Source organism: Chelonia mydas, chromosome 9 (genome assembly GCF_015237465.2).
Source record: "Chelonia mydas isolate rCheMyd1 chromosome 9, rCheMyd1.pri.v2, whole genome shotgun sequence".
NCBI lineage: Eukaryota > Metazoa > Chordata > Testudines > Cheloniidae > Chelonia > Chelonia mydas.
The window spans coordinates 58245070-58272496 of record NC_057855.1 but is presented as its reverse complement, the minus strand read 5'-3'; the positions used below and the strand labels follow the sequence as shown (position 1 = coordinate 58272496).

General features: G+C 51.5%; 1 protein-coding gene across 1 annotated transcript; it reads right to left on the bottom strand.

Moving 5' to 3' along the window:
* Nucleotides 1-538: 538 nt before the first annotated feature.
* Nucleotides 539-7002, bottom strand: CITED1 (Cbp/p300 interacting transactivator with Glu/Asp rich carboxy-terminal domain 1). The gene is made up of 2 exons (XM_037909636.2): nucleotides 6769-7002; nucleotides 539-1756 (listed from the first exon to the last, which is right to left on the bottom strand). Exon 2 carries the CDS (start codon nucleotides 1741-1743, stop codon nucleotides 1243-1245), a length of 501 nt encoding a protein of 166 aa, XP_037765564.1. The 5' UTR covers nucleotides 1744-1756; nucleotides 6769-7002; the 3' UTR covers nucleotides 539-1242.
* Nucleotides 7003-27427: the final 20425 nt, after the last annotated feature.

Sequence of the window (27427 nt, the reverse complement as noted above, 5' to 3'; positions counted from 1 at the left end):
AGCTTCACTGCACTGCTAAGAACCAGGGTCATGCCCCCAGCAGCCTGTGTGCCAGCCCCACTGTACTCCACCCCAGCCTGGAGCCCCCTCCTGTACCCCAAACCCCTCATCACCAGCCCGACCTGAAAGCCTGCACCCCCACCCTGAGTCCTGACCCCCTCCTGCACCCCAACCTCCTGCCCACACTCTGAACTCCTCATTTCTGGCCCCACCCTACAGCCCACACCCCCCGCTGGAGACCTCACCCCCAGCCCAGAGCCCCCACCCACACTCCAAGCCCCTTAGCCCCAGCCTGTAGCCCCTTGCTGCACCCCAAACTCCTTATCCCTGGCCCCACTCCTGAGCCCACACCCCCAGCTGGAGCCCTCACCCTAACCCCCTGCCCCAGTCTGGTGAAAATGAGTGAGTGAGCAAGGGTGGGAGAGAGCTAGTGACAGAGGTATGGGAGATGGAGTGAGCAGGGTGAGGCCTTGGAGAAGGGGCAGGACAAGCATGTTTGGTTTTCTGCAATCAGAAAGTTGGCAACCCCAGGCCTGACTGTAAATCAGCACAAGGGGTGATAGGAGCCAGGCCCCAGCCTTGTGGGCAGGCCGATTCCTTCCACAGGTTTTATTGAAAAGCCACACAGGAGCAGCCCCATGCTGTTGCAAAAACAGACCCTGTCTCCCCCCAGTCCCAGCACCCCAGGTACTGTGCTTAGCCCCCAGCTGTCTCCCCTGTAGTGTGAGTCACTGGCCCCCTGCAGGGATGGCAGACAGCTCTGGTCCCTGGGAGCTGTGAGGGACCCCTTTGGGGGCAGCCCTTTCCCAGGCCACAGCAGGGGTGTACGTTTTGCTTGAGCTGACATTCCTGTGTCTTCAGCTTCTGCCCTGCCACATTCGCCTGCCAGTCCGCCTCCTTCTCCAGCACCAGTTTGGGGAATGGTGTCCTGGGGGCTAAATCCCACCTCCAGCAGGAGACGCTAGCCCTCCACAGCAAGGTGCAACCCCACCAGGCGCTAGGTCACGCAGCCCAAAAGACACCCCATGGAGCACCAGCTGCGCTGTAGTTTCTCCAGCTTCACCAAACTGTCCTGAATGGCACGGGTGCAGCCTTGCAGAGGGGGACTCCGCTGCAGTAGGAACCAGGTCCAGAGGCCTCTCAGTTGGCTGGAGGGCCAAGTCCATCGTGCCAGCCTCCCCTTGACAGCTGTCCAGTTCAAGTCCTCTGCCAGGGTTGCCTGTGGTCAAGGTCAGTCTGGCATCAGCGACTGGAAGGGAAATCTGCAGCAAAGTCAAACTCGTTCTGGCCCAGCCACAGCTCTGGGAGCTCATTAGCTCTATCCAGGCCCAGTTCCACCACCAGTGACATCAGCACCTCCTCATCCACCGGATCGGAATCAATAATGCCAGGGCTGTGGGTGCCAGCAGGGGGAGCCAATGCCCCTTGGCCCAGGGGCTGGGCTCCAAAGCCCCAGCTCTGGATGGACCCAGCCTCCGCTGGGTGCCCCGAGACCCCCATGGCATGGTACTGGCTGTTGAGTTTCTGCAGCTGCATGCTGGCCAGTAGGTGAGGGGCCGTTGGCAGGGTAAAGGAGGGCTGCTTTGAGGGTAGGGGGGTCGCAGAGGGGGCCATAATGCCCGCACTGGTCATGTGGGGTCCTGTGCTGGCCTTGCTGACGTTCATGCCCACCCCAGGGTAGTGCAGGATGGTCACTGCTTTGCGGTCCTTCATGCCCAGGCTGGGATAAACCAGAGAGCTCATCTCCTGCTGGGTCCTGGAAGAGAAACAGGAGTTTACTACAAGAGCCACATCCCAGTGCCCCTCCCCTGATCCTGTCAGCCCCTCGGACTTGCCCTCTGCTAGAGGCACTGGGAGACCACCACAGACAAGCACCATGCCGTGGACTGCCCTGCAGCCTGCATTCCCACATGGGAGCCAGCACTCACGGCACAGCCTGAATCGGGACCTGAGGGCCACCCCATTGCCAGTGAAGTGCCAGCCCATGAAGGGAATGAGGAGAGCACCTCTGGAACCAGATCCTGTGAGCAGCTCAGGCAGAGCCAGCTGGCAGGGGTTGTTGGATCACCTGCCTGCCAGGTTTGGTGTCCATGGCATTCCCCAGGCTATTTCAGTGGCATTTGAGATTTGCCATCCCCTCCTGCAGACCAGGGCCATTCCACCCTGGGTTAAGGATCAGTACCAGGCCCTGCACCGCTGGAGACCCCTGTGCATGGAGCCAGCACAAGCGGAGGGACAGCGCCTGATGGGCAGATCTCACCATAACTCTGAATGCAGCCACCCTGGGTTCCACCACCTCATGGGAGCTAAACCCAGCTGTGTTCACATATGCTCTATTCCAGTCCCATCCCAGCCAGGTGCTCGCATGGGCGTATTCCCTTTCAGCCCAACTACCCACCTGTCCATCCCAATCCCCTGCCTGCAGCCCTGCCACTTCCTTCAGGTTTGGATGCTGGGCCAGTCTGCATTCCTTGCAGAGTTTAGTGCTAGCAAAAGCCACCAAGCTGCTGCCCCCGGAGACTGGAGTTCTTTAGCCATAGAACTGTTATAACAGCAGGGCAAGCGCCCAGCCACCCACCATCTCTGCCAGCCTGCCTTCAGGTTGGCCTTGAGGAGAGGCCAGGAGGGAGTTCACAGGCCATGGCAACCTAGGCTGAAACTTGCAACCAGAGTGCTGGATGATGCTTGTCATGATGTGGATTTGATTATGGGTGTGTCCCCTAGGACAGAATGTGCAGCAGCAGTCAAAAAAAGCTAAGAGTGTTCATAACCCTTAGGGAAGGGATAGATAATAGGACAGTAAATATCACAACACCACACTATAAATCCAAGGTACGCCTACGCCTTCAATACTGTGTGCACGTCTGGTTGCCCCATCTCAAAAAAGACCTATTGGAATTGGAAAAGGTACAGAGAACAGCAACAAAAATGATCGGGGTCTGGAGCAGTTTCCATATGAGGGGAGATTAAAAAGACTGGGACAGTTCAGCTTGGAAAAGAGACAACTAAGGGGGGATATGAGAGAGGTCTATAAAATCATGACTGCTGTGGAGAAAAAAATAAATAAGGCAGTGTTATTTATCCCTTCACATAACACAAGAACCCAGAGTCACCAAATTAAATAAATAGGCAGGTTTAAAACATAAGGAAGTACTTCTTCATACAACACAGTTAACCGGTGGAACTCATTGCCACAGGATGTTGTGAAGGCCAAAAGTTTAACTGGGTATAAAAAAAATAAAATTAAAAACTTATGTAAGTTCCTGGAGGATAGGTCCATCAATGGCTATTGCCATGATAGCCAGGGATGCAACCCCATGCTCTGGGTCTCCGTAGGCCTCAGATGCTGGTACTGGATGACAGGGGATGGATCAACCAGTAATTGCCCTGCATGGGCAGCAGGTATCATAGGCCGGGGGAGGCTGTGCCTCCCCAATCAGCCTGGGGTGGCCCTGCCCATGCTCCACCCCCAGACCCCCTCCTGCCTGCTTCCAGTTCCCTTCCCACTCTTCCATGGTGGAGAGGCTGGTGCAGATGCATTTGCCTGGCAAGGCTGCCCTGTTCAGCAGTGGCCATGGCAGAGACCCCATCCCACATCTCAGGAAGTATCTTGAGCTTCTGTCCAATTGCCTAAGCAGAGCTCATCCCGCTAGGAGGGTCATAGTCCTTAGACAGGGGCATCTAGCCAGAGAGCTGGCACTCCAGGCAGGTGGTCCAGCTCAATGCATTTGGGTCTGGTACCTTTGGTGGATCCTCAGCCTTTGTGCTGAGACAGACGCCCCTGAGCACTCCTCCCCTCTCTGCCCAGCAGGGAGAACGTGCTAAGCAGAATGTCTGTAACAGTCTTCCTCCAGCCCGTGGGATGTGGTAGCCCCCAGCTACCTTCCAGCCCCAACAGCACTTCAGATTACTCTTTGCCACAAAGGAATATTTGGCTCCACACTGCTCAAGAGCACCCTGGGCAGAGAACAGACCTGTCCTGGGAATGCAGGGCTGCAATCCTCTAATAGTGTCCCTGCAAGGATCCCCCACCCCATGTGCTTGGATCTAGTTGGTTTCCCTCCCCTATTTAGCAATATGGGAAGGGTAATTGTTCCAGACCCATTTGCAATCCCCCCCCCCACCCCAGTGAAATGGTACCCTCGGGTTGAGGGGCCCCTTCCCATCTCTAATTGCACCAGTTGTCCGGCAGAAGTTTTGTGCTGGATGGCCGCAGCATGCAGTGGAATCCCAGTCACTAACAACGGCTCTCAGCATCTCGAGTGGCACACACTCACATGGACACCAGCCAGCAAGAGCCGCACCAAAGGGTGTTGACCAATTAGAAGTCAAAACGCACAAGGGGAGACGCCTGCAAGTCCCAAACCAGGGAGGGACTGACATCATCTGGATTGTGCCTTTTCAGGGTTACTAGAAATATGCCTACCTGCAGCTGATTCCTGCTCCATGATTTCTAGAGGCAATGGTAATACAAAACAATGATTTGGCAGCCATAGCCAGAGGGCTGGGATCTGCCCCCATTGGAAAAGGGCATCCCAGGGCATTGCACTGCACTTAACCCACCCAGCAGGACCACCCCTTCCCTGGAGCACAGCCCTTGCAGCTAGCAGAGGAATACAATAGCACTCTGCATGAGAGCTTTATTTCAGTAGGGGTTTAAGCTTTAAAGCTTGATGGTCATCACCACTTAAAATGCAAAGTCCATCAATGTGGCACTGCTGCTGGCCCACTCTGTCCACAGCACACTCCTCACAGCAGAGCAGAGGTGGAAAAGGAGGACAGCTTCAGATCTAGTTAGGCCCCCAAATAACATTTTCCTTAGAGGTCAATCCCCACCTCTCTCAGGGAGGACCTTGTTAAACTGTTGGTAGAAGATGCTGGCACTGTACAAGTGTTGTGAGTAGTTAAATAATGCTTCCTCCAGGAATGCTGCAGCATGCGGGCGGGGAATTGGGGGGGGGGGGGGGGGGGGGGGAAGAGAGAAGAATTGAACAGATGGCCAGTGGGCCGTTAAGCGGACTTGAGTTTCAGTTTGAACCCATCCCCCACTCAGAGGGAATGGATGGAAAGGCGGGGCCTTAGAAGGTGTTAGCCAACATGTGGTAACACCTCCCAAAGCTCTAGCTTAGACAGGACAGTGCAGGGGAATGGAATTGGTCCAGTTTTAGCCTCTGCTGCTGCTTTTTGGGAGATTTTCATGTTCTGAAGAGACACTATAAAACCCCACTGAGCAACAAGGAAATTCAGGCTGAAGGCGCAGAGCCCAGCTGGGATTTCAGAGCCCCAGGCCCCACTGGAATACCAGCTTGGGACTGTCAGGCGAGGCCAGAGCACAAGTACAACTCACGTGCTGAGGTGGATGGGAGTCAGCAGTGGGAGGAGCCAGGAAGAGCTCAGTCCTTTCCCACAGTTTTGCTAAAGTGCTGTCATGCCCATACTCCTCACCAACAACAGGCACAGAACAGGCCCTCCTCTTCCAAGAGCACAAACAAGAGGAGAGTCACTATTAGCTGTACAGGATCTAGTACACACAGCTGGGCCATTCTGAGTGCATCCAGTAGAGGGCAGCGGTGACACCCACAACACAGGAAGCTATAATCACCCCACACTCCTCCCTGCCAAGCCAACCATACTTGTTATAGGAAAGGTCTCTTGTAACCAGCCTATATATAAGGAGGTGTCTGACAGCACCTCCGAAGAGCCCCTCTTCACAGTATCGAAGTGGTGTTGAAAGCCAAGGCTAGAGCAGTTTCAGATCAGGGGATGATTACAGCAGAGTGAGATGAAAGAGGCAGTGCAGTGGTTAGCGCACAGGACTAAATCAGGCAATGGGGTCACTTTTAGCTCTGATGGGGCACCTGTGCCTAGCACTGCTACTGACTTGCCTGGATGAGCCATGCCACCTGTCTGTGGCAGCTTCCCCACCTGGCAAAGGCAATACCCATTTTCCTACCTCACAGGAGGCTGCTCGCTAAGCAGTCCCAGGCCAGGGAGTGCAGGGTTCACACTGGATCAGCAGGTGGTGGCAAGCCACTGTGCCACTTGCACGTGCAGTGACAGTTAATGGGGGTGGGGTGGGGGGAAGGAGGAACATACACCCAGATCCGGGGCCCCAGCCCCAGCCCCAGCCACAGGTGGCTCCACCACCAGGCCAGGATGGAGAGCGCCCCCTAGTGCCCACCGCCTGCCGGGCCGGGGAGACATCCCCCAGCACTGGCATCTCCCCCACACCTTCCAGCCCCAAACGGATTCACAAGCCGGCCGAGCTGGGGCCCGTCAGCACAGCCCTGGCCCGGAGCGCACCTCGGCCCCGTGCCCCACAGACCGCGCAGCTTTCCCCTGCCCCCGGCTGGGAGGTACCCGGCGGCCGCCCCCTTTGTCCCCGCCTCGCCCGAGCCCGGCTAAGCGGCTCCCCGGGACCCTGCTGCGGGCCCGATCCGGGAGCGGGGGGTTCCCCGCAGCGGCCCCGGGGTCCGCCCACCACGTGCCGGGCGGGCGCGCGGGGCTCGAGCCCCAGCGCTGCAGCTGGGAGGCCCGCAGGACCGGCCGGCAGCGCGGCCGCGGTGTGCACGGGGGGGCCGCTGCAGAAGCCCGGGGGCGCCCCGAATTTCTGCCCCCGGCTCGCACCCGCCCGAGCCCAGCCGGCGTGTGCCGACAGAGGAAGTTGCACAAGTTACTGCGCCGCCTGGCGACCCGCCCTGCCCGGGGAGGATGCCCAGCGCCCGCTACCCCCCGGGAGTGGCCGGCTGGAGCGTCCCCCGCTCTCACCTCTCGGCAGCTCCCCGGCCGACTCAGACGCGTCCCCGCCGGCACACCCCGCTCCCCATGGGGCGGCTGCTCCGCACTGACTTCACAGCAACCTGCGGCGGTGCCCGCGGCCCCCTCGCTAACAGGGCAGCCTCCGCAGCCAGGCCCCAGCCCGGGCCAACTACCGCGCCGTTCTGCCCTGCTGCGGACCCGGGCTGCGCTGTCCCCCTTTATACCCGCGGCGAAAGCTACTAGCACATGGCCCGGCTCTCCGAGCCCGTCCCAAAACGTGGACGGGAGTTTTGGGAGTGGGAGGCGTCTCCCGCCAGGTCCCGTTAGTACCCTGTGAACTGTGATCCGGCCAGGGGATAATTCCCTGTAATGTAGGCAGGGTTAAGCCAGTCTCGGTTAGGGGTTCGGATGAGCTCTTTGCTGGGCGGGGAGATGATCCACCAGCTGCTTTGGGTGAGGCTCGTGCCTTTCTGTGAAGCCCAGGTGGACCTTGGGTCTGAGCCACCCTGGCAATTCCTGTGTTCTTAGCCAACCAGGCACACAGCAGCTATGCCAGGATCTTCCAGAGCCTGGCCCTGCAGCAGGACCTGCGGCACTGCTATGACATGGAGAGGTGTGAGAGGAGGGGCTCAGACAGGTGGCATTCACTACACCAGGAGAGGAGGCCCAGGCCTGCCGTCAGTGCCATGCACATTCAGCTCAGTCTGAAGCTGCTCAGGCTTCTGCACACTACTCGCTCACCCTGTTGTAGAGTAGAGGGGGCACACAATAGTGCTGCCAGCTCTCCCAATTGCATTATCAGTCACACAGGATTTGTTTTTTCTTAAAGTCCCAGCACTTGGAGTCATGTGAACATGCCAGAATCAAACCAGTTTGCCTTTTTTTGAAAGTAAGTTTCTAGCTCTAAGATCAGACACCAGAAGGCAAATGCAAAGAATCCAACATTGACTGTTTAACTTCTCATGATTTTAAAGCCAAATTCTGAGTTTGGCGGCCTGACTCATGGGTTTTGAATGATTGGAGTTGGCAATGCTGAACTTGCTCTTTCATCTCTCCCCTTCTCCCCACATCCACTTTTTTTAGCTATTTTAAAGGTGACCTGCAAAGGATGTTTACAAGATTGGTAGTATGGCCCTTTTAAATCTCCATACAATGTATAAAGAAGGCTGGACTTTTTTTTTTTTTTGGTTTGTTTTAATTTTTGCTTTCCTTGTTTGTTTTTTACTGTAGGGTGCCAGAGAGAGTGCAGAGTGATGCTGCTGTAGCACAAAATGGCAGCAGGGGCCGAGTTGCCCTCCCCCAGCCCCAGAAAAGAGATTCCCAGCACAGCTGCATTGCTTGGCTGCTTCATTGCTTGGTGGTGGCCCTAGCGCAGCTCTATTCTAGTGCATGTTAACAGAGCATTTGCATGTCGGCCCCTGGGAAATGTACCTTGTGTTCAGCAGGTTAAATAAAGAACAAGCTGGACTTTCTGTGGAAACCAGCTTTGAGCACAGTGTGAAGGGCATACTGGGCACAGCTCGCTGCTTGCGTTAGTCTACTATTATCCAACTCCCTCCTCGGGAGTAAATCCCTCTTCCTACAACTGCTGGCAGGCAGCTCAAAGGTCAGAGAGCGGCCCTGCAGTGCTCTGAATCCAGATCCACTGAGATTCCCCTCCGGGTTTTGCAGGAGCCTCCAGGAGATGGTTGGAAAGGGGCATCTGCTCAGTTTCTTGTGCAGAGGGTCTCCCAGCTCAGTTGCTCAACAGCCCTTGAGTGAGCGCAGTATTGAGAGGCAGCAGAAAGGCCTGCCCTGACACACACACCCCTTCTTCTAGCCCAGCCCTCCGCCTCATCGGCCTGCCACACAATGGCAGTACAATGAGCATCAGAGAGGAGAAATCCTGCCCTTTAGTCAGCAGCAGGCCACAAAAGTGCTCCCCCGCCAGGGAAGGGTCCACCCCAGTTTCTTTCTGTCCCGGGGGTGGGGGGTGGTGGTGCACGAGCCTGCTGCACTTCTCTGAAACAACTGCCCCAGTGCTGTGGGCAATTCCGTGCACTAGACGGAAGCCCAGAGCTCCCCTGAAATTGTTTAGTGGGGGATGGGTGGGGGCGTGAAACCTGCTTCAACAGATCTGCCATTGTGCAGTGACTCGTGACAACGTGAATACCTGATGAAGCAACACAACTCCACACAGCTGCTATATTAACGGCGAAGCCCTTGAAAGTGCAGACCTGAGTTTCGCACCGAGTTACTCAAACAGCATATTCCTTCCAATACCATTCCCCTTGTCCAGCCCACTGCGCTGGGGCTGGAGTCCACTGTGGCCACAGGCCGTTGGCGGGGATACAAAGGCTCAGGCAGGCAGGGGAAGGCATGAGTGGGCCAGTGGGAGGTTTGCACAGAGAGAGCTGGGTGGACGTGACCTGTATGTTAGCTATCATTATTTCAGCATTGCTCCATGGGAGCCTGCACTCCTTCAGGCCTATCGCTATGTCTGCCCTTTGTTTCTCTTCCTCCTGCATCCTCCTTTCTCTGTGCCTCTCCTTCTTCCCTGTGTTGCTCCTCGTTTCCTCCCTCTCCAGTTCCTGACTCCTCATGGGCCTCATCCTCTTCCCCAGTCCACTGCTAGAATGAGCAATGAAATAGTTAATGCTGACATTTAAGGAGACATGGGGGGAGAGGGGGAGAAGGAAACTCACACCACTCTGAGTCATTGTTTCAGCCTGCCTGCAGACTCAGGCAGACATCCCTGCATCAGCTACACTCCATTCACACTTGGAAGGTTTCTTTGTAACCACAAAGGCTAGAAGCAGCTGAGATTCTGACAATGCTACATAGGCCACATAACGACATTGGGGGCAGGTCCGCCCACATCTGTATGACTAGCCTTCCTGCTATACTGCTTTTCTTCTGTAAGGAGCCTAAAGCATGTATATCCAGGAATCACTTCGCTCAACATTGAAAGGCTGTCACTTCTGGGATGGAACGCTGTTTAACAGTGCACAGCAACACCACACAACAGTCCACAGCATGAAACAAATAATAGAAGCGTTGCTGGGCAAGTTTAGTTCCCCTGCAGCTCTGTCTAAGGATATATCTACACTAGAGACTATATTGGTGTAGCTATGCCGGTATAGCCCTATAGTGTAGACGCAGCAGGAACACGAGCCCCTCCTCCCCCCAACAATGCTAGCTAGGCTGACAGGAAGCCCTCTGTTGTCAGCATAGGTGAGTCTACGCTAGGGGTCATGGCAGCATAGCTACGTTGGTTGGGGCAGGGGTCATAGCTATGTCTTGATATAACTTTTCAGTATACATCAGCCCTCAGTCAGTAGGTGGCAGTGTAGAGCAGTTGTGACTTTACTGGACATGTAGCTTGAGGAATGATTTGTATTATTTTAGTTGTGATCTAGCAGTTTCTTGTCCCTCGCTCTGTCTAACATTGCTGGGTTTTAGCTTTTTTACTCTGCAAGTTTGTACGATTCCAGCAGAAGTGAACAGGGGGAGTTTTTAAAAGCAATTTGAGGGTGAACAATGGGATGAGCAGAGAAGCAGGCCGGACCTCACAACTTTGGCAGGTCTGTCACACATTCCTGCATCTGCAGTGAACTGTCACCTGTTGGTTGGTGCATATGGCTGTGTGTGTGTGATAGACACATGCAGAGACTCCCCTGCAAGATACCCCAGAGCCCTGACTAACAAGCCAGGAGTTCTCATCTCAGCTCTTCCACTGACCGCTGCACCCCACTGAGCAGAAAACCTGAATGGGAGCCATTGAGGCCATGTCTACACTACAAAGTTAAGTCGACTTCATGTAAGTCAACATCGAGCCTCCGATTTAAGTAGGTCGATCTTGTGTGGCCACACTACACTCATTGTGTTGGCAAAGTGTATCCTCACTAGCAGGGCTTGCATCAACGCACAGAGCACTGCACTGTGGGTACCTATCCCATGTAGCTAGTGAAATTTTGGGTTGGGTTTGCAACAAAACTTTGGCACGGGTGGTTATGGGAACATGACGTTAGCCTCCCATGATGCACTTACCTCCCTCCCTCCTTTCCTGGCAAACAAATCAAGCCTTTTTCGCAAGCCTGGGTTATCAGCGCAGACGCCATAGCACAATAAGTATGGATCCAGCTCAGCTGTATACTGTTGTTGTGAGCATTACACAGACCTCGTGCCTTATCCTGCAGAATTTACAGAGCTGATACAGGAGCCGCCGTGCGGAACAATGTGATGCCATGCAAGCAGCCATGCCAGAAGACATAAAGCAGAGCAATTCACAGTTGCTGGTAACAGTCATGCATCACCTTGACATGGTTGAGCGCCATTTCTGGGCCCAGGAAACAAGCACTGACTGGTGGGACCACATTGTTATGCAGCTATGGGATGATGAGCAATAGCTGCAGAACTTTCAAATGTGTAAGGCCACTTTCCAGGAACTGCGTGAAGAGCTTTCCCCAGCCCTGAAGCTCAGCAATACTAAAATGAGAGCTGCTCTGACAGTGGAGAAGTGAGTGGCGATAGCTCTGTGGAAGCTTGCAATGCCAGACTGCTACTGGTCAGTGGGGTATCAATTTTGAGTCAGTAAATCTACCATGGGATCGATCCAAGTTTGCGGGGCTATTAACAGACTTTTGCTAAGAAGGGTAATGACTCTGGGCAACATGCAGGACATAGTGGATAGTTTTGCCGCAATGGGACTCCCTAACTGCTGTGGGGTGACAGACAGAACACATATCCCTATCTTGGCACCAGACCACCTTGCCAAAGAGTACATAAACCAAAAGGGGTACTCCTCAATGGTGTTGTAAGCGCTGGTGGATCACAGTGCTGTTTCATCGACATCAAGGTGGGATAGTCGGGAAAGGTGCATGATGTGCGCATCTTTAGGAACACAAATCTGTACAGAAAGCTGCAAGCAGGGACTTTCTTTCCAGATTGCAAAATAACCATTGGTTATGTTGAAATGCCAATCATGATCCTGGGAGACCCAGCCTACCCCTTGATCCCATGGCTCATGAAGCCGTACACAGGCAGCCTGGACAGCAGTAAGGACCATTTCAACCATAGGCTAAGCAAGTGCAGAATGGAGGTGGAATGTGCCTTTGGATGTTTAAAAGGTCGCTAGCGTTGTTTGCTTACTAGGTTAGACCTCAGTGAAAGCAATATCCCCATTGTTATTGTTGCCTGCTGTGTGCTGCATAATATCTGTGAAACAAAGGGAGAAAAGTTTCCGCTGGGGTGAGGGGTTGAGGTAGATTGCCTGGCAGCCAATTTTGAGCAGCCAGAAACCGGGGCAATAAGAAGAGCACATCGAGGGGCTCTGCATCTCTGTGACGCTTTGAAAGCCAGTTTCAGCAATAAGCCAGAGTAATGTGACACTTATCTGTTGTTCCTTACCAAACTATCCCCTCCATTGCATTTTCTCCCCTGTAACCTCCACCCGCACCAACCACTGTGTGTTGAGTGAAGAAAGAGCCTTTTCTCCTCAGTCCATTAAGTTTTATTGTGCACTCAAACACACAGAGACAGCAAAGAAAAGTAAGATAACCTTGGGCAAAAGGTCTGATAACATTGTGGGGGGAGAGACAAGGACAGCTTGCTTATAGATTGTAACAAAGCAGCCTCTGGCGGGACAACTGAGAGTACCAATTCAGGATAAATTGCTTAGAGCAGGGCAGTCACAGCCCAAGACTGGGTGTCCTTTATTATTAAGTCACATCAAACCAGCCAAACAGAGAGGACTTCGGTTTTACCCCACTGGCTAACCAGAAGTTATACAAGCAATTCCCTCAGATACTCCAGTTCCCTTGTATCACCACCAGCACCACTCCTTGTGGGGATGAATGGTTATGAAAACAAATAACCCAGTAAAAGAAAAAAGGTTCTCCCGATCCCAAAGGACCAAGCCCCAGACCCAGGTCAATATACAAGTCAGATATTACCCCCAAATCATGCTGTTGCCAATCCTTTAGAATCTAAAATCTAAATGCTTATTCATAAAAAGAAAGAAATATAGATGAGAGCTAAAATTGGTCAAAGTAATCAATTACATTCAGCAATGGCAAAGTTCTTGGTTCAGGCTTGTAGCGGTGACGGAATAAACTGCAGGCTCAAATCAAGTCTCTGGAGCACATCCACAGCTTGGATGGGTCATTCAGTTCTTTGTTCAGAGCTTCAGTGTAGCAAAGTTCCTCCAGAAGTAAGAAGCAGGATTGAAGACAAAATGGAGATGATGCAGCTGCCTTTTATAGTCCTTTTGCCATGTGGCTTGTGCTTCCTTTGTTCCAAACACAAGCTGCCCAGTACATTGCATGGAAAAACCTTAGAGTTCAGTCCATAGGCATGTCCCTGCATGCCTTGCTGAATCACAAGGTGTATCTACCTTCTCTCAATGGGTCAGTTGTATAGCTGATGCTCCTTAATAGGCCATCAAGCAGGTTAGGCAGTGCTGATGCCAAATTGTCTGGGTTGTCACCCAGAAGCATAGCACAGGTTTGAAACACAGACAGCATAAAGCCAATACTTATAACTTTAAATACAAAAATGATACATGCGTACAGATAGCATAATCACAATCAGAAAATCATAACCTTTTCATAGACACATTACTTGACCTCCTTTGTACCAGATTTGGTGCCACTATATGACCTTGGTTGCAACAATGAGCTATACGGTCACAGTTCATATTAATAACATCACACAGATGCACTGCAATAACAATCAAAGGTGTGGGAATGAGCACCTTCTGGTCCTTGTACCCTCCCCTGGTATTGAGTGCAAGGGATACAAAACTTCCTCCTCTCCTCCCCCACCCCCGTTGGGAGAGGAGGACATGGAACTGGGCGATGATGGCAGCAGGTTCAGCATAGGCTGCAGAGAGACTCTAGCATCCAGCTGTCTTTCTTGTACCTCAACCAGATGCCTCAACATGTCTGATTGCTCCTTCATAATCTGCAGCATCTCTTCCTGTGTGCCACACTCTTGTTCCCTGCACGCTCTCCCTCCTCTCTGTCCATGTGCAGGTTGTCGGACAGTGCAATCCTCCATGCTCTGAGCTCCTTCTTGTCACTCTCGGAGGGGCGCACTAACTCATTGAACATATCCTCCCGAGTCTTCTTTTTCCGCCTTCTAATCTGGGAAAGTCTCTGACCCAGTGTGGAGGATGTACCGACAGACAAGGTTTCATCTGGAAGGAATGCAAAGCACAAGGGTAGCATTGACAGTACATACATTGTTTCTTGTGCAAGGTTAATTTTTTTTATTAAAAAAACACCCCTCAATACACTTCACTGCAAGTCACAACATAATCACAACAGCTGGCTATTGCAAGAGTCGGTTTTCTGCTCCAGCCATGGTGAGTAAGGCCACGAAGCATGGGTGGGAGGTCTTGTGCTGCAGCTTTTATGAAGACATCCTTGAGATCACTGGTTGGAACTTGAGAAGGAACTGTTTGTCTTCCTTCCCCCCCCCCCCCCCAAATAGTTTGTTTTTTACAAAATTGGCACCAGGTTGGGGGGGAAGGGAGAGAACAGGAAGCCATCACCCCTCCCCCCTCTTTTTTTTCCAATGCTGCATGCAACAGACGGTGATCCCTTCCAACCACAACCACGGCATGTTGGGAAAATGTGGTTGTGTGACCCAGATTTCACCAAACAGGAGGCAGATTACTTGTCAAATTGCTTGCGGTTTAAGGACGAGCATTGAAAACTTTTCCCATTTCCCCCAGGTGACCCTATGCGATATCACTCTCCAGAGGGTAACAGAGGCGGCAAGGGAGCAGATGCTGCAAGCGTCTGGGTACAGACCTGTCCTTATGCTGCAATGTTGTGTGCCGCAATGATGCCAGCAGAGTTAATGCTGGAGTGGCGCGGGAAAGTGTCCTACCTTGGTGGACAAAATAAGGCAGCCCTTTCCAGAAACCTTCTGCAAAGGATTGCAGAGTACCTCTATGAAACTTCCTAGAGATCTCCATGGAGGATTCCCAGGCCATCCCCATGCACACAAATAGTCTTTTTGGAGAGCACCCTCTGCGTAGCTGGAGTGGCCACTGATACCCGTTGTTGTTCAGATTAAACATAAAAAATAATAGCATGTTACCCTACAGTTTGATTGGGAATGTGTACTCACCAGAGGTGCCTTCCCCAGCATCATGCTCCGCCGCCAACGGGTCCTGCGAAGGGACGGGCTCCAGGGCTAAAAATAGTTCTTGGCTGTCAGGGAGAATGGATCCTCTGCTTGCCTGCCTCACATTCTCCTCCTCCTCCTCTTCCTCGTCAACAATGTCCTCCTTGTTGTTGCTTGAGGTCACCCAGGGCTCCTGGGAGGTATCCATGGAATGTTTTGGGGTAGGGGTGGGGTCACCGCATAGAATCGCATGCAGCGCCTCATAAAAGCAACATGTCTATGGGGCAGAACCAGAGCAACTGTTCACCTCCCTTGTCTTCTGGTACGCTTGACAAAGCTCCTTTATTTTCACACGGCACTGCTGTGTGTTCCTGGTGTAACCCATCTCCCCCATGCCCCGCGCAATCTTGGCATAGATGTCAGTGTTTCTTCTGCTGGATCGGAGCTCTGCCTGCACTCTTCTGCCCCCACATCAATAAGATCCACCACCTCCTGTGTACTCCATGCTGGAGCACGTTTGCGGTCTTGAGACACCATGATCAGCTGGGCTGGCGAGCTCTCCATGCTGATCAAATGGAAAATGGAAATTCAAAAGTTCCTGGGGCTTTAACAGGAGAGCAGCTGTTTCCTGTGTACCTGGCTGACATGCAGTGAAGTTCAAAGTGCTCTCCAGAGCGGTCACAGCGGACCACTGTGGGACACCTCCTGGAGACCAATTCATTCAAATTACACAACGCAATGTCTACACTATCCCCATGTTGACCCGGGGATGTCGACTCAAGCACTATGCCTCTTGCGGAGGTGGAGTACAGAAGTCGACTTTACAGGCCTCTTAGGTTGGCAGAAGGGACTCAGTAGTGTAGACACATATATTATTAGATTGACTTAACATGGCTTATGTCGACCTAAGTTTGTAGTGTAGACCAGGCTTGAGTCATCAGATGTGTAGCCATGTATTCAGATGTAAGAACATAAGAACGTCCATATTAGGCCAGACCAAAGGACTGTCTAGTCCAGTATCCTGTTTTCTGACAGTGCTCAATGCCAGGTGCCCCAGAGGGAATGAACAGAACATGTAGTCATCAAGTGATCCATCCCCTGTCGCCCATTCCCAGCTTCTGGCAAATAGAGGCTAGGGACACCATCCCTGCCCATCCTGGCTAATAGCTAGGGCGCTACCAAATTCCTGGCCATGAAAAACACATCACAGACCGTGAAATCTGGTCTTTTGTGTGCTTCTATCCTATACTATACAGATTTCATGGGGGAGACCAGCAATTCTCAAATTGGGGGTCCTGATCCAAAATGGAGTTGCAGGGGGTGTCAAAAATTATTTTAGGGGAGTCATGGTATTGCCACCCTTACTTTGGCACTGCCTTCAGAGCTGGGTGGCCAAAGAGCAGTGGCTGTTGGCCGAGCGCCCAGCTCTGAAGGTATTGCCCTGCCAGCAGCAGCGCAGAAATAAGGGCGGAAATACCATACCAGGCCATCCTTACTTCTGCACTGCTGCTGGTGGCAGCTCTGCCTTCAGAGGTGGGCTCCCAGGCAGCAGCCGCCGCTCTCCAGCTGCTCAGCTCTGAAGGCAGCGCCGCCACCAGCAGCAGCACAAAAGTAAGGGTAGCAGTACCGCAACCCCCCGTACGATAACCTTGCGACCCCCCCAACTCCTTTTTTGGTTCAGGACCCCTACAGTTACAACACCGTGAAATTTCAGATTTAAATAGGTGAAATCATGAAATTTACAATTTAAAAAATACTATGATAGTGAAATTGACCAAAATGGACTGTGAATTTGGAAGGGCCCTACTAATAGCCATGGATGGACCTATCCTCCATGAATTTATCTAGTTCTTTTTTGAACCCTGTTATAGTCTTGGCCTTCACAACATCCTCTGGCAAGGAGTTCCACAGGTTGACTGTGCATTGCGTGAAGAAATACTTCTTTTTGTTTGTTTTAAACCTGCTGCCTATTAATTTAACTTGGTGACCCCTAGTTCTTGTGTTATGGGAAGGAGTAAATAACACTTCCTTATTTACTTTCTCCACACCAGTCATGATTTTATAGACGTCTATCTTATTCCCCCTTAGTCGTCTCTTTTCTAAGCTGAAAAGTCCCAATCTTATTAATCTCTCCTCAGACGGAAGCCATTTCATACCCCTAATCATTTTTGTTGCCCTTTTCTGAACCTTGTCCAATTTCAAAATATCTTTTTTGAGATGGGGCGACCACATCTTCACGCAGTATTCAAGAGTCAATATGCAAAGTACTCCACTTTGGAAGGAACAATCAGTTGCATGCATACAAAATGGAAAATGACTGCCTAGGAAGGAGTACTGCGTAAAGGGATCTGGGGGTCATACTGGACCACAAACTAAATATGAGTGAAAAGTGTAACAGTGTTGCAAAAAAAGCAAACACGATTCCGGGATGTATTAGCAGGAGTGTTGTAAATAAGACACAAGAAATAATTCTTCCACTCTATTCTGCCTCAACTGGAGTACTGTGTCCAATTCTGGGTGACACATTTCAGGAAAGATGTAGACAAATTGGAGAAAGTCCAGAGAAGAGCAACAAAAATGATTAAAAGTCTAGAAAACATGACCTATGAGGGAAGATTGAAAAAATTAGGTTTGTTTAGTCTGGAAAAGAGAAGACTGAAATGGGGACATGTCAAAGTTCCTCCCCGACTCTGAACTCTAGGGTACAGATGTGTGGACCCGCATGAAAGACCCCCTAAATTTATTTCTACCAGCTTAGGTTAAAACTTCCCCAAGGCACAAAGTCTTTGCCCTTGGATTAGGTAAAATGCTGCCACCACCAAGTGTTTTAGACAAAGAACAGGGAAAGGACCACTTGGAGTCCTATTCCCCCAAAATATTCCCCCAAGCCCTACACCCAGGGGAGATAGTAACTGAGGCCACTTATTGGTACGGGGTGGGGCGGCTCTGGCCCCCAGAAGGGACAGGGCCTCGGGTGGAAGGGGCAGAGCTGGGGGGGGTCAGCATCCCCCAGCCAGCCCTTCCAGTCCAGCTGGCCTGTCCCACCCAGGGCTCCCGTGTTGATTTAAAGGGCCCGGGGCTCCGGACACCGCTGCTGGCGTAGCGGCAGTGGCGTCCGGAGCCCCTGGCCCTTTTAAATCGCTGGCCCCAGGGCAACTGCTCCCTTTGCCCCCCCCGCCCGTCGGCGGCCGGGGGGGCCAAAAGGGGCAGGAACGTTAAAGTGCTGCAGGGTCCTTTGCCACATAAGCACTTTAAGGATGGTCCTTTGCCATGGCAGCGCTTTAACGTTGCTGCCCCTTCCCCCCGCTCCGTCGGTGGCCCTGCCAGTACGGACCCTACCAGCAGGGCGGCCGACAGGGGAGGCAAAAGGGGCAGGGACATTAAAGTGATGCCACGGCAATGCTTTAATGTGGGCTGGGTATGGGCCAGTGCGGGTTCTTACCGGTATGTAGTACTGGCCCGTACCGGCTCACTTTCACCCCTGCCTACACCCCCTTTACTAGGGAAGGCTTGATAATAATATCCTCACCAATTTGTACAGGTGAACACAGACCCAAACCCTTGGATTTTAAGAACAGTGAAAAATCAAACAGGTTCTTAAAAGAAGAATTTTATTTAAAGAAAAGGTAAAAGAATCACCTCTGTAAAATCAGGATGGTAAATACTTTACAGGGTAATCAGATTCAAAACACAGAGAATCCCTCTAGGCAAAACCTTAAGTTACAAAAAGACACAAAAACAGGAATATACATTTCATCCAGCACAGCAAATTTTACAAGCCATTAAACAAAGAAAACCTAACGCATTTTCTAGCTAGATTACTTACTAACTTTACAGGAGTTGGAGAACTTGCATCCTTGATCTGTTCCCGGCAAAGGGTATCACACAGACAGACAAAAGCAAGCCTTTCCCTCCCCAGATTTGAAAGTATCTTGTCCCCTCATTTGGGTCAGGGTGCCAGCGAGGTTACCTTAGCTTCTTAACCCTTTACAGGTGAAAGGGTTTTGCCTCTGGCCAGGAGGGATTTTATAGCACTGTATACAGAAAGGTGGTTACCCTTCCCTTTATATTTATGACAGGACATGATAACTGTTTTCATAGAATATCAGGGTTGGAAGGGACCTGAGGAGGTCATCTAGTCCAACCCCCTGCTCAAAGCAGGACCAATCCCCAATTTTTGCCCCAGATCTCTAAATGGCCCCCTCAAGGATTGAACTCACAACGCTGGGTTTAACAGGCCAAAGCTCAAACCACAGAGCTATCCCTCCCCCAAGTACATAAAAGGTTGTTAAAAGGAGGAGGAAGAAAAATTGTTCTTCTTAACCACTAAGGATAGGACAAGAAGCCATAGGCTTAAATTGCAGCAAGGGAAGTGGACATTAGGAAAAACTTCCTAACTGTCGGGGTGGTTAAGCACTGAAATAAATTGCCTAGGGAGGTTGTGGAATCTCCACCACTGGAGATTTTAAAGAGCAGGTTAGACAAACACCTATCAGGGATGGTCTAGATAATACTTAGTCCCACCATGAGTGCAGGGGACTGGACTAGATGCTGCCTTGAGGTCCCTTCCAGTCCTATGATTCTATATTTTCTGTCTTATTATCTATCCCTTTCTTAATGATTCCCAAAATTCTGTTTGCTTTTTTGACTGCCACTGCACATTGAGTGGACGTTTTCAGAGAACTATCCACAATGACGCCAAGATCTCTCTCTTGAATGGTAACAGTTAATTAGACCCCATCATTTTCTATGTATAGTTGGGGTTATGTTTTCCAATGTGCATTACTTTGCATTTATCAACATTGAATTTAATCTGCCATTTTATTGCCCAGTCACCCTGTTTTGTGAGATCCCTTTGTAACTCTTCGCAGTCTGCTTTGGACTTATCTTGAGTTGTTTTGTATCATCTGCAAATTTTGCCACCTCACTGTTTACCCCTTTTCCCAGATCATTTATGTATATGTTGAATAGGACTGGTCCCAGTACAGACCCCTACGGGACACCACTATTTACCTCTCTCCATTCTGAAAACTGACCATTTATTCCTACCCTTTGTTTCCTATCTTTTAACCAGTTACTGATCCATGAGAGGACCTTCTGTCTTACCCCATGACTGCTTACTTTGCTTAAGAGCCTTTGGTGAGGGACCTTGTCAAAGGCTTTCTGAAAATCTAAGTACACTATATCCATTGGATCTCCCTTGTCCACATGCTTGTTGATCCCCTCAAAGAATTCTAGTAGATTGGTGAGGCATGATTTCCCTTTACAGAAATCATTTATTGACTCTTCCCCAACAAATTATGTTCATCTAGGTGTTTGACAATTCTGTTCTTTACGATAGTTTTAACTAATTTGCCCAGTACTGAAGTCAGGTTTACTGGCCTGCAATTGCCGGGATAATCTCTGGATCCCTTTTTAAAAATTGGCATCACATTAGCGATCCTCCAGTCATTTGGTAGAGAAGCTGATTTAAATGATAGGCTACAAATCAGAGTTAGTAGTTCTGCAATTTCAAATCTGAGTTCCTTCAGAACTCTTGGGTGAATACCATCTGGTCCTGGTGACTTATTACTGTTTAGTTTATCAATTTGTTCCAAAACCTCCTCTAATGACACCTCAATCTGGTACAGTTCCTCAGATCTGTCACACTTCATTTGCCAGAGTTTTGCTCCTTTCTATTTTCCTCCCTAGGATTTAACTTCCACTTTTTAAAGGCTGTCTTTTTGCCTCTCACTGCTTCTTTTACTTCGTTGTTTAGCCATGGTGGCACTTTTTTGGTTCTCTTACTGTGTTTTTAAATTTGGGGTATACATTTAAATTGAGCCTCTATTATGGTAGAAGTATGCTGGGCTCAGGGTGGGGGTGGGCTAAAAGGCTGCAGGGTGTGAGCACTGGGGAGGTCTAGGACTGCAGCCTTACGAATTGGAGCACAGCACAGTCTAGGTACAGACTCAGCCTGTTGCCAGGGCAGAAGGAACTCTTACGACTCTAGGTCCTGTCAGAACATAAGAATGGCCATACTGGGTCAGACCAAAGGTCCATCAGAGAATTAGGCATTAAGTGGTTTGATGAGGCTAGGGGGCTGGAGATGTTGGAACCGCATATAGGCCAGCCAAGGGATTGCGGACATCTGCACAAGCCGCACTGTCACTGGGAGTTTGGCCTTTCAGCTCTTCCCCCCCAGCTGAAGTTCTGATTGAAGGAACAAGCTGCAGCTGCAGGGGAGACTGGGGAAGCACACTGCAGCTGCCCAGGTTGGATAATCTCAGTTTCACATGCAGCATTTGGTGCCAGTGATCTCTGCTGTGCAATGAAAGCAGCAGCTTATGGCTTGTTCCTCCCGAGAGGGAACAGCTCAGTGCTGGGGTGGGTCCAAAGTTGTGGGCTGCTCAAGGTGTCCCTTCTCCTGTAATTGGAACATGCCTTTCCTAAGGCTCAGGGGACTACTGGTGTTCACTGTGTCTCTGAGGCTGGCACCACCCCACAGATCCTCCCCAGCTGCTGAGCAAGTGCCCGGACAATGCCCACGTCCAGCAGCTGCAGAGGGGCATGTGCAGAGCAGGCGGGGAGGTGCTCAGAGCGCTCAGTTCTATGACTGTAGTGCATCTGGTGAGGACGCTCCATGCTGACAGGAGACAGCTCCCCTGTTGTTGGCATAACAACTCCCCCCCTGCAAGAGACGGTAGCTGTCAGCAGGAGAAAATCCTGCCACCATATCACTGTCCACACCATGTAACTTACATCACGGGGGGGAGCTTATTGTCCATAGGCCACAGAACTTCCCTTAAACAATTCCTGCAGCAGAAAAACAGCCCATCTGGATTTGAAGTGGTCAATGATGGAGAAGCCACCACAACCTCTGGTAAATTGTTCCAATGGCTAATTGCTCCACTGTTAAAATGTGCACCTCCCTGCCAGTCTGAACAGTGGCTCATTGTCTTGCCATTTCACACTGGAGAGAACGTCACCCTCTACTGTAAGTACGGACTTCACTAGACCAGCTCCTACTGCAACTGTAAGCTGTAGGAACGAACCCTGTCAGTAATAACTCTGCTCTGCCATGGCCTCTCCCAGGTCAGGCCCCCAAGGGCGTTGCTAGTGCTAAGAAGTGCATTACTAGTAACACATGGGCTGTGCAGAACTCTTTGCTGGTCTCAGAGTGTTTTGCAAAGGTGAATTGGTGCCACCATCGCCCTCTCAAGAGGGAAACTGCGCCCCACTTGCCCAAGGTCACAGGGGATGCTCGTGAGAGAGCCTGGAAGAGAACCCAGGCCTTGAGCCCTAACTGTGCCATAGACAGGAGGCCACAATTTGTTTTACAGAAGCATCCTTGGGAGTAGGCCGTGAATCCAAAGCCCAAGTTATGCTCACTGGCGTGGTGCCCATGTCCCCAAAACCAGAGCTCCATGTGGATTGAAAAACTGGCCGGGGTCACACACCAATGGGCTCTTTTCCCTTTGCCCCTCATTTTGGATCCCCCTGGGCCCCATGTCCAGTGCTCGCTGGGGAGGGCAGGTATGTGCAGCCCCACTGCTAGGCCTAGTGGGCAACTGCCTGTCAATCTTTCATTCCAACCAATCAGCAGAATATGGGCAGCTGGGTGTGTGTGTGTGTGTGTTAATCTGGGCATAAGTGTTTAACTAAAGACCAAAGGGAACAATCTCCCTGCGAGGAAGGAAAGAGGGGAAGGAGGGTGCTCTCTAGCACCCGGGGCTCAATGTCCTGTTCAGGGCAGCAGGGGCAGGGGGCGTTCACTGGGCAGACTAGAACATGGGAACTGAATCCAGCTGAAGTAACTCCATGTTGGATTTCCTGTTGTTTGTATCCAAAGGGAAAAACAGCACAGATAAAAACAAAGCCCGGTCGCACTGGGAATCTCATCACCCTGCTATTTATTCCTTCGCAATCTAATTAAAGCAGCAGGAAATTAGCTTTCCTGGAGCAACTGCAGGAGGATGCAACTGACTCTGCGTGAGTGGCTTTTTCAAAAGAAATGGCAAGAAGGGCCAGGGCGCATGTGGGGAGGGGGTGGGGGATCAGGTCCCCAGGAACATGCTGTCTCTACTGGCTCGATTTAAAACCAGGCCTACGGTGGGAATTTCCCCAACGCTGCCCACAAGGAAGCCCCATCCCCTGCTGCCACTAAGGTACAAGACAGAGCAGGCCAAAGCCTATAGTTAGGGCCCTACCAAATTCACGGTCCATTTTGGTCAATTTCATGATCATAGGATTTTAAAAATGATAAACTTCATGATTTCAGATATTTAAATCTGAAATTTCACGGTGTTGTAACTGTAGGGGTCCTGACCCAAAAAGGAATCTGGGGGAGTTGCAAGATTATTGTAGGGGCGGGGGTTGCGGTACTGCCACCCTTACTTCTGCGCTGCTGATGGCGGCGGCGCTGCCTTCAGAACTGACCAGCTGGAGAGCGGCAGCTGCTGGCCAGGAGCCCAGCTCTGAAGGCAGAGCCATGCCAGGAGCAGCGCAGAAGTAAGGATCACATGCTATGGTATTGCCACCCCTACTTCTGTGCTGCTGCCTTCAGAGCTGGGCCCTCAGTTAGCAGCCACCGCTCTCCAGCCACCCAGCTCTGAAGACAATGCAGAAGTAAGGGTGGCAATACCACAACCCCCCTAAGATAGCCTGGCAGCCCCCCTGCAACTCTTTTTTGGGTCAGGACCCCTAGTCTGAGAAATGCTGGGTGAAATCTGTATGGTATATGGCAGGGGTTCTCAAACTGGGGGTCGGGACCCCTCAGGGGGTCACGAGGTTATTACATGGGTGGGGGGGGTCGCGAGCTGTCAGCCTCCACCCGAAACCCCACTTTGCCTCCAGAATTTATAATGGTGTTAAATATGTAAAAAAGTGTTTTTAATTTATAAGGGGGGGTCACACACAGAGGCTTGCTATGTGAAAGGAGTCACCAATTCTAAAGTTTGAGAACCACTGGTATACGGTAAAGGCACACAAAAGACCAGATTTCATGGGGGGACACCAGATTTCATGATCTGTGATGCGTTTTTCATGGCCATGAATTTGGTAGGGCCCTAACTATAGGGTCAAGTGCTTCTTGGGATAGGCACAGCCAGGGTCTGCTGCAGCCTGGTAGTGGGGGGCACAGTGAACGGGGAAGGTCTCTCTCCCCTTGCTTAGCTTCTGGCAGGTTCCAGGTGGTCCTACAGCAGCAGTGTCACTGGCAGGGAGCGACCCCACTGGTAAGTCAGGCCAGCCACAGAGGAGGCTCATGCTGTAACCCCATTGTATCAGCTGACGGCAGGGGGGACCCAGCACCCCTGCGAATCAGGCCCCACTGCTTCGGGGAGGCTGTGTTCGAACAGCGGGCCCCAAGCATGGCCAGTGAGGCAGCTGGCACTAAATGCTACCCCTGCTGTTGGAGACACAAGGTGGGGATAGCTTTTATGGGACCAATTTCTGCTGGGGGAAGAGAGACGCTTTCCAGCTGCTTGGAGCTTGTCAGCATAAGCTGGAAATCAAAGATATGCCCTCCCCCACCTTGTCTCTCTAATGTCCTGGGACTGACACAGCTACACCACTGCAAACGCCTGGTATTGGCAGAGAGGCTGAGAAGTGGGTTCCCCTCTTGACCTTACAGATGGTCCCACAGCTTAGCAGGAACATGAAGCTGGAGCCCGGGAACCTGCAATGGACGTGCAACAGGGATTCATAGATTTTAAGGCCAAACGGGACCATTCTGGGGAGGGGTGGAGGAAGTGTCCATCAGGGGTGAAGGAGCGATGCAGGCCCTGCTTACCCTGCAGCTGGCCCTGCCTCCACATCAGCTGTAGTGAAAGGGGAGTGCACTGCACAGGATGCAGGGATTGCTGCACCCGGTGCTATGGACCGAGGATGCCGGGCAGCACCTTTTGCCAGCCCAATCCCCCTTGAAAAACACACCACCACGCGGTCTGTCCCTGAGGTGCCTTACCAGGCTGCATTGACCAAGCTGAGCCATTTAACGCTGCCAGCTGGCTTCCCCCAGCTCCGTTGCTGCAACGCAAAGACACTGCAAAAAAGCAACCACTGATGGGCTCCCGGTACCCAGGCTCTTGTCCCTATGTTTTTATGCCCTTCATACTGTATGTGAATGAATGCACATGCATGTACACCCCAAACCAAACCCACGTACAAGCCAAAACCACCGGACAGACATACAGGGGGACAGATGCACTGACTAGATAACCATCATTAAAAGCAGCTACAGTGGCAGGGGTCCCTGTTTCTATATGTTTAAGGGAGCGCCTAGAGTAGAGACGGAGACTTCCAGTGGGAGAAGGCAGGCATGGGCGGGGGCTTTCTCCAGGGTCATAGGTCTAGACCAGCTGGAGCTAGCGTTTCACAGCTCAGTAACCACATAGTCTTGTTTTGCATCTAGATATTGAAGTTTGCTTCCATCTACCCCTTGGAACAGATGTGGGGACTGCAGGATAGGCAGGGCTTTGCCATGCATGGCCCTGTCTTCCTGCCTCCAATACCAGAATCCTCGCAGCTTGGCTCCATCTCTTTGGTGCAGGTAATGTGCAAACAGCACATGTGCCTTGCTCTAGTCATCCCTGGGAAGGCTCATGGGTACAGCATATCTCTCTGTGCCAGGCAGAAAATGGGTTCAGCCAACAGTAACACTAATGCTGGCAAGTGCTTTGCACAGGTCTTTAGAGGACATTAGCAAGGCTGCTTTAGGCTTCAGAGCAGTTGCATCTTGCGAGCTGCCCCACCTGAGAACTCAGAGCCAGGCCCAAACCCCAGCTCCCAGGGCTGCAGCTCATGGCCATTTCAAACAGGGTTAAAAAGTTAACCATTTCTTTCCAGTCGCTCTCCTCACACACACTGCCATCTTTGAATGTAACCCCAGGATCTGCTCCCTCCCAACTTAGCTTTCCCTGCCCTGATGTCATGACCACAGCTTTGACTCCTCACACTGGTTTCCACAGCAGCACAGTGACTGACATCAAGCAACTTGGTATTATAACTTTAGATTTTGGGTGGGGAGAAAGGGGGGTAGAAGGGAAGGGTACATGGGGAAAGCCTTCGCTGTCACACTTCTATTCAAGGAGAGCAAAGGAACCAGCAGAGACAATCAATCCCTTTCCCCATGTTTGCTCCATGCTAGTTATAACCTTACAGATTCCAGGGTTGGTTGGGGTTTCTTTTTTTAGGGGGGGAGGGGGAGGAGGAGCTTCTAAACAAATAGACAACCCACTAATGACAACTCAACAGGACAAAGCTGACTGCTTGGACCACCCTGCTGCAGCCCAGGGGCAGGAGGCACTAACAGCTTTATACACAGTGCAAAAACCACTCTCCAGCTGGGCTGGGATTTGTTTTTAAAGGGACACAACTAATTTTAAACATTGTTTCTCGCTGTTCTGTTCCCAATAATCCCACAGAATCCCCCTGGGGGTATGTGTTTTCCAGCTGAATTTCTGTCTTTCCAGTTTCACAATTTGTTTTCCATCTGCCTATTCCTAGGGCAAAGGAGCAAGGTTGATGGGGGGTCCTGCTATGAGTTGTTCATCTGCCCCAGGAGAGAGACCTCTGTGCGTTTTCCTTGAGGGCTGGAGTGTGTGAAGGGCACTGCTCAGAGCTGCGTGGGGGGAAGGCGGGGGGTGGGGAGGTGGACAGCGCAGGATCTCACTCTTCATAAAACAGGAAGCACGTTTTAAGTGAAGTTTAGTTATATTTGCACCACTGCTGACACTCTCCCTTCCCCACCTTCATCACCTTCCTCAAAAAATAACCTCCCACCTGGGAGACTTTTACAGGGAAATGCCCCACCTGCAACTCATTCACTCCCAGGCCGCCAAGCAAGCACTGCACAGTCCAGCACAAAGTGCTGGGGCTCCCAGGGCCGGGGTTCTAGATACTAGTATCGGTGAGCCGCATGGCCAGTCGCATCTGTTTGCATTGTATTTTGTCAGCAAATGTTCCTTCTGGCACTGGGCCCAATTCATACATTTTCAGATCTGGAGTCAAACCCTCCTGCATTTCGGGGTGGCTGGGGCTGGCGTCGCTGGCTGTCACTCTGCTGTGGCTCCTGGATTCAGCACAGCTGGGGCACCTAGTCTAGATACCACCACACTTCATATGCTGCTGGAATCGCCTGGAAGAGCAGAGCCCGTCTTCAGAAAGGCCACTCTAGCAGTGCCAGTTGATTGGCAAACAGGCCCTACGGTGAACGCAAGGTACTTTCTGTGGTATGGCAGATGTTTATCAGCTGGATCCACTGCTCTAGCTTCTGGTGGTGATTATACAGTAACTGCCTGTTCAGGGAATGTGTCCCAGCTATCAGCAACAGAAATAAACGGCCTCCTGGGGCTTGCTGACAGCTTAGCTTGTATCTTGGCCCCCAGCCAGGGTCTGAGTGCAAGCTGCCTGTTGGTTTCCTGGCTGCAGGACGTTTAGGCTGTGGTGACAAGGCACTAGCTATTAACAGAGCACCAAGGAGGGCCACTTTGGCAGCTCATCAGGAGCCAGAGGGCTGCACTGCCATCACTATGGGTCAAAACCACACCTACTGCCAAAAGCACTGGGTCCT